This window comes from Penaeus chinensis, chromosome 34 (genome assembly GCF_019202785.1).
Source record: "Penaeus chinensis breed Huanghai No. 1 chromosome 34, ASM1920278v2, whole genome shotgun sequence".
Lineage (NCBI taxonomy): Eukaryota > Metazoa > Arthropoda > Malacostraca > Decapoda > Penaeidae > Penaeus > Penaeus chinensis.
This window is the reverse complement of record NC_061852.1, coordinates 1,131,219-1,138,718: the sequence shown is the minus strand read 5'-3', so window position 1 is coordinate 1,138,718 and position 7,500 is coordinate 1,131,219. Positions and strand designations below refer to the sequence as shown.

Here is a 7,500-nt window from a genome sequence, read left to right as displayed (position 1 = left end):
GGTAAGGAAAATGACAATTGCACATCATGGACTATGACTGTAATAGAGTGGGATTGTATGTATTTGTTAGCAATATATTTGATTCAGAAAAAAAAAAAAGTTGTTCCATATTTTCTTTTATTAGTTAAGAGAGCTTCATGCTGATATATATTACATTATTGTTATTATTCCCCCCCTCCCCCCCCAGGATACTTGAAGGGCCTCGGTGTCCATCATGTCTTTGATACTAACTTTGCCAGGAGCCTCAGCTTATTAGAGGCACAGAAAGAATTCATAGAGAGATACAAGAGGAAAGACTCAGATCCAAAAGCTTTTCCTATGCTTGCATCTGCCTGTCCAGGTAAACAAAATAGTGTTGAATTAAGTTTGTAATCAAAGCTTTGTATGGTACTGTTATGTTGCTTTGGAGTAATTTAGTATTTCCATCATTCTTTCTCCGTCTTTTTGACGTAATGGTATTTGTTCCCAAACCAGGTTGGATCTGTTATGCAGAGAAAACACATGGGTCCTACATTCTGCCTTATATTAGCAGTGTCAGGAGTCCACAGCAAGTAATGGGGGCTCTTGTAAAGGACCTGTGGGCTGCAAAAAATAAAATATCTCCAGAAAAAGTAATGTAATGATTCATTTTTTAATTGGGAACTTCAGATGGTTACTATGAAATGAGGCAACATAAATGCAGATTTACATATATTACTATTCTTGCTGATATTCAGGGAAAAAAGTGTGATCTAATTTACATAATCATTATATTTGAAGATGTGGCTGATTTCACTGAACCTGCTCTATCATAATTAATTTTGAAGTAATCTGCTATATCATTATAATTCAGTTTCAATGTTCTCAACAGGTCTACCATGTTACAGTGATGCCTTGTTTTGACAAGAAATTAGAAGCATCAAGAGATGACTTCTACAGTGAGCTATATCAGACCCGTGATGTTGACTGTGTCATCACATCAGGTAATTGCATAGTTACATATACTAATTGTTTGACAGGGAAACATTGCATAAAAAACCCCTGTTTAGTTTTAGGTAGATAAGATAGTTAAAATGTAAAGATTAGATATAAGCACAGATGCTAATATATATGATATTGTAGGTGGTTGGCATCTACCACTTGGTCTGGTCTATATCTCTTTATGGGGTGATAGTTGTGGGTGTGAGTGCCCACAGGTATAGGCTAAAAGTAGAGATCAACGGGGGAGCTGGTGAGGCTCCCCAGTCGGCTAAAGACTGGGCAGTCCTTGTGTTGCTGCTGCTGTTGTCGTGGAGGATTAGGAAATGCTGATCCTGGTTCTGGATTCTGCAGCTTAAGTACATATGCACTGTGTAAACACGCAGGGAACGAGGGGAACCCACTGTCCAATGAGCAAGGACATGGCTGTAGACATGGTGTGACCCAATCTGGGAAAGTATGCTGAACTTCAGGTTGTGGGGTCATGCTGCTACAATATGATGAGGTTTTGATAAATTAATACCAGTGTTTGTCCTTTCAATGACAGAGCCCAGAATCAAAGTCCTACTTGCAATTTTTGTTCATTGTCCAGTATATTTAGATGCAAAGGTAGGTATAGGTATGGGTTTAAATATGGACATAGACAATATCTGTGTTCATCTGTCAATTAGTTCATCTGTCATGTGTTCATCTGTCAATTTGTTCATCTGTCATGTGTTCATCTGTCAATTTTCATCTGTCAGTTTGTTCATCTGTCAATGTGTTCATCTGTCAATCTCTATCAGTCAGTCTCTCTCTCTTTCACTCTATCTATCTATCTGTCTATCTATCGGTTTATCTATCTATCTATATGTCTATCAGTCTATCTATCTATATCTATCTATCTATCTATCTGTCTGTCTCTCTGTCTATCTATCTATCTGTCTGTCTGTCTGTTTGTTTGTTTATCTCTGTCTGTCTGTCTGTCTGCCTGCCTGTCTGTCTGTCTGTCTCTCTGTCTGTCTGTCTGTCTGTCTGTCTGTCTGTCTGTCTGTCTATCTATCTATCTATCTATCTATCTATCTATCTATCTATCTCTCTCTCTCTCTCTCTCTCTCTCTCTCTCTCTCTCTCTCTCTCTATATATATATATATATATATATAGATATATATAAATATAAATAAATATATATAAATATATATATATATATATATATATGTATATATATATATGTATATATATATATATATATATATATATATATATATAATATATACGGCGGGCTGTGGGTCCCTCTGGGTTGGCGACCGCTGGGACTCGGGTGGGGAGGGGGGGTTACCCCCAGTCCCAGCTGGGTCCCAGCGGCCGCCAGCCTGGCGTGATGCTTGTGGGGGAAAGCCCTAGGGAGCCCTGCAGGTGGATTATGGGGCCTGCAGCCAGCCAACCTCCTCTACATGGGGCGGTGTCGGTAGGGGTGGCAGAGGTGGCGCCCACCCGGAGTGACTGCCCGAGGTTAGACCTCAGGCGGACTGTCAGGGTGGGGGCTTGGAACATCCGTTCCCTGCGACAGGACGATCGGTTACCACTACTATCGAGGGAATTGAAACAGCTGAGAGTTGAGGTGGCTGCTCTCTCGGAGGTGAGAAGACCTGGCAGTGGCACGATTAGTGAGGGTGGCTACACCTACTACTGGTCGGGCCGCAGCGATGGCCACCATCTCCAGGGAGTAGCCATAGCCATCTCCAGCAGACTTCAACCCTTGGTAGTTGAGGTCACTCCAGTCGATGAGCGTATCATGGTATTGAGACTGAAGCTTTCATTTGGCTTCATGTCTCTTGTTGCTGTATACGCTCCTACGGATGTATATAAACTTGAGGTGAAAGAGATGTTTTACGCCAAACTTGCATCTGTGGCAGACAGATGTCCTCGGCGAGATATTCGTATTGTGCTGGGCGACTTCAATGCGGTATCCGGCTGTGATCGAGCTGGCTACGAGATGTCTGTCGGTCCTCATGGCTCAGGAGCTGATGCTGGCAGTGAGAATAGCCTCCTTTTCCGTGACTTTGCTAGGTCCCAGAAATTGAGGATTTCTGGCTCCTGGTATCAGCGTTCTGTCCCGCATCGCTGGACTTGGTACAGCGATACAGGAAGAGTGGCCAAGGAGATCGACCACATCCTCGTTAGCACTCGATGGAGGATCCTCCAGAACTGCAGGGTATATCGAAGCGCTGAGTTCTGTGGAACTGACCATAGAATAGTGGTGGCTACTCTCCGGGTCCACTTTAGAACCCCCCGCCGCCCAAATGAACACCCTAGGGTGTTTAATTTGGACAGATTGAGGGAGGACGAGTGTACCCGGGGGTTTGCCGAGGCTATCTCTGGTCGTCTCACAGCACTCGAGGGCCAGACAGACCCTGTTCTTATGTGGGATACCTTCAAGCGTGAAACGCTTGATGCAGCTCAGGAATCCATTGGTGAACGCCCAAGAACAAGACAGAATTCCATCTCGCAGGAGACGCTGGAAGCCACAGATGCTTGTCGTGCGGCTCGACTGTCAGGGGATCGCACTTTGCACCGCTCTCTGGTGCGCAGGACTAGGCCACTGTTGAGAAGGGATAAGGAACAGTTTATCAGTAGTCTTGCAGAGGAGGTCGAAAGCCATTTCCTTGTAAATGACCTTCGTCCTGCCTACCAAGCTCTGAGAAAGCTGAACTCCAAGCCCCCCTCACAGACGGCTGCAGTCCGCTCAGCAAGTGGCCAGATAATCTCAGATCCTGATGGGGTGCGTGTGCGTTGGGCTGAGTATTTTGAGCAGTTGTATAAGGTTGATCCACCAACAGTTAACATGGATGCGGGTAATGTTGAGACTCCTCTGCCAGATCCACCCATCAGCGAGGATCCACCCTCCCTGACCGAAATCAGGGGGGCGATCTCCAAGCTGAAGAGTGGTAAAGCAGCAGGTGTCTGTGGCATCCCAGCCGAATTGTTAAAGGCTGGTGGAGAACCTATGGCAAGGGGCTTGCATGCAGTCCTGTCTGCCATCTGGCAGACTGGTACCTTTCCCCCTGACCTGCTGAGGGGTGTGGTCATCCCTCTCTGGAAGGGGAAAGGGGATCGGTGAGACTGCAGCAATCACCGAGGCATTACACTACTCAGTGTACCAGGCAAGGTACTCGCACACATCTTACTGAGACGTATCAGGGACCACCTGTTGAGGCACCAAAGACCGGAGCAATCTGGTTTCACTCCTGGTAAGTCCACAATAGACCGCATCCTGGCGCTTCGAATCATTATAGAACGCCGTCGTGAGTTCGGACGTGGGCTGCTCGCAGCCTACATCGATCTCAAGAAGGCGTTTGACACGGTGCATCGCGAATCTCTCTGGGAGATCCTGAGACTAAGAGGAATTCCAATAAGGATTATTGGACTAATAGCAAACCTGTATACAGGCACTGAAAGTGCTGTAAAGTGTGGTGGGGGCCTGTCGAGCTTCTTCCCTGTTAGTTCAGGGGTGAGGCAAGGCTGTGTTCTTGCACCAACACTTTTCAACACTTGCATGGATTGGATACTGGGTAGAGCTACTGTCCAAAGTCACTGTGGAGCAACTCTGGGCAATATCAAGGTTACAGACCTTGACTTTGCCGATGATGTTGCCGTACTCTCTGAATCTCTGGAAACCCTTGTAGCGGCTCTTGATGCATTTAGCAATGAAGCGAAGCCCCTGGGGCTAGAGGTCTCCTGGACCAAGACCAAGATCCAGGATTTTGGGGGCCTGCTAGGAGACCCTGTACAGTCGATACGTGCTTGCGGGGAAAACATCGAAGTCACAAAGAGCTTTATATACCTCGGTAGTGCATTTCACGACTCTGGGCTGTCAGACCAAGAAGTCAGTAGACGGATTGGCCTGGCAGCAGGGGTCATGAAATCTCTCGACAAGAGTATTTGGAGATGTCGGTACCTGTGCAGAAGGACCAAGTTACGTGTTTTCAAGGCCCTGATACTGCCAGTTTTACTCTATGGTAGTGAAACTTGGACACTATCTTGTGCTCTGGAATCTCGTCTTGATGCCTTTTGTAACAGATCCTTGCGCCGGATCATGGGGTACAGTTGGCGGGACCATGTGTCCAACCAACGGCTGCACCGTGAGACCGGTACAGGACCTGTTACTTGCACAATCCGTGATCGCCAACTCAGGCTATATGGCCACTTGGCTCGACTCCCACAGGATGATCCTGCCCATCAGGTTGTCTCTGTCCGAGACAACCCTGGGTGGAGGAGGCCTGTGGGACGACCGAGAAGGTCGTGGCTTGGGCAAATCGATCAAACCTGTCGTGAGGAACTAGAGATGGGCCGGGCCCCTGCCTGGCGGCTCGCCATGAGGGATCCTCGTAGGTGGAAGCGGAGGGTGGATGCGGCTATGCGCCCCTGCCGGCGTTAGCTCCATAATGATGATGAATATATATATATATATGGATTTTTTTGTAGTACTGTATTGTAAAAGAAAGTGCTTTAGTTGTCTACTTCTCAGAAACAGGTACAGTTTAGAAAAAAACTTTTTTTTTTTTTTTTATGGAATGCGGACTTTTTTGTTGCATTGTAAAAGGAAGTTTTCAGTGTTCAATTCCACAGAAATATGTAAAGCAGGTGTAATTATGTATTTATTTTCATATGTTTCCTTTAAATTTCATGTTGCTTTGGGCCTAAGTAAACTTTCGTTTAAATCAATAATTATAAAAATAATAAATTATTTGTTACAAATCTTTATTTAAATCACTGATTTAAATTATCATGATTTAAATTGACCAACCCTGATTACTGTTATTATTTCTTTATAAGTTCTTGCTACAAATAATTTTGAAAATTGAAATTTGTTTTTTCTTTTTGGGCTAAAGGTTAGATGGATGTTTTGTAACAATAAAGTTAACTGAACATGAATTTTACGTGCTTGAAATAACTTTAGTTATTGATTTTTCTTTTTTTAACAGTACTTTTGAAGTAACCAAATCAAAATATTTTAGGTTACAGTTATTGTTATAAACCACCGGTGGAAATTAACTTGTGCCATTGTGACAGTAATGGGATTTGAACAGAAGTTTTGGAGGGAGCAAAATGTCCTACCATCCACACTGTAAAGAACATTCGAAAGTTAAGTTACTCTTCTTTCTCTTGGCAGTGGAGGTAGAACAAATGCTTCTGCGGGACCAAGTTGATCTGACTACTGTCACCCCATCTCCCCTGGACACTGACCTCAGTTCTGGGCCAAAGTTAACATCCCATGAAGGCTCTGGCTCAGGAGGATATGCTCACCATGTCTTTATCAGTGCGGCTAAACAGCTGTTTGACAAGGATTCAAATCAGTTAGAGTGGAAGACAATGAGGTGGGTTGATGAGGACCTTCATTTTGTTTTTCTTTTTTTCTATCTTTTTTCTTTTTTTTGAAGATTTATATATTTTTAGTGTTGAAGGTAATGCTTTTATCTTTGTAATTTTTTTTTTTTTTTTGTGTGTTTGTCAGTTGACATTTATTTATTTTAGAGTCAGTCTTGATTATCAAGTACATAAAGGATCTACTATTATAGTCCTATATGTTTATCCCGGTCATTCTTCCTATAAAGATAATGTCTGATTGTCTTCACTACCTTAGAAATGTGGATTTCCGTGAGGTGACTTTGGAAGTGGATGGTGAGCCAGTTTTGCGTTTTGCTCTGGCCTATGGGTTTCGAAACATCCAGAACTTGGTGCAGAAGGTGAAGAGGGGGAAGAGCCCCTATCATTATGTTGAAGTCATGGCATGTCCTTCAGGTACGTGAAAAAAAAAAAAAAAAATCATGAACCAGTAAGGTAACAGTAGTGTTATATGTATGAATGTTGAATAGATTGCTGAACCAGTAATAAAACAGTGATACTGTATTTCTGAAAGTTGAATAGTATCTTATGCTAATAATGGAACTACAGTGTACTGTGTTATAATTTTGAAAGCAGTGTAAATTACTGAACCCCATAATGCAACAATTGTGCCATGCTCTAAAAGGAGATAAAATTCCTATGTCAGGAATGCAATTATTTTGCCATATTTATAAAGGGAAAACTGAAGAAATTCTAAATATTTTTTCCATTATCCCCAAAAGGTTTTAATTGTTTTCTTTAAGAACATTTTGTAGAGACTAAAAAGAAATGTAACAAATTCAATTTTATTTAGTACTTGTTTCAGACTTTCTTGATTTATGCACAATATTATGTTTTTAATGTTAATAAGATTAATGTTCCCTCCTGTCCCTTTCCCTTTCCCCTTCCCCTTCCCCTTTCTCTTCCCCTTCCCCTTCCCCTTCCCCTTCCCCTTCCCCTTCCCCTTCCCCTTCCCCTTCCCTCTCCCTTTTCTCTTCCCATTACCTTTTCTCTTCCCATTACCTTTTCTCTTCCCATTCCCTTTCCCTTTCCCTTTCCCTTTCCCTTTCCCTTTCCCTTTCCCTTTCCCTTTCCCTTTCCCTTTCCCTTTCCCTTTCCCTTTCCCTTTCCCTTTCCCTTTCCCTTTCCCTTTCCCTTTCCCTTCCCCTTTCCTCTTT

The 7,500-nt window shown here is 43.4% G+C and overlaps 1 protein-coding gene across 1 annotated transcript in view; it reads left to right on the top strand.

The window, feature by feature from the left end:
* LOC125043765 (cytosolic Fe-S cluster assembly factor narfl-like) overlaps positions 1–7,500 on the top strand; it is a 15,251-nt gene that overhangs the window by 4,008 nt on the left and 3,743 nt on the right. The window contains exons 4-9 of the mRNA XM_047640038.1: position 1; positions 188–340; positions 475–611; positions 851–962; positions 6,111–6,315; positions 6,582–6,739. The exon at position 1 is cut by the window's left edge and continues 133 nt beyond it. Coding sequence (XP_047495994.1) covers position 1; positions 188–340; positions 475–611; positions 851–962; positions 6,111–6,315; positions 6,582–6,739 — 766 coding nt within the window. The remainder of the gene's footprint in view (positions 2–187; positions 341–474; positions 612–850; positions 963–6,110; positions 6,316–6,581; positions 6,740–7,500) is intronic.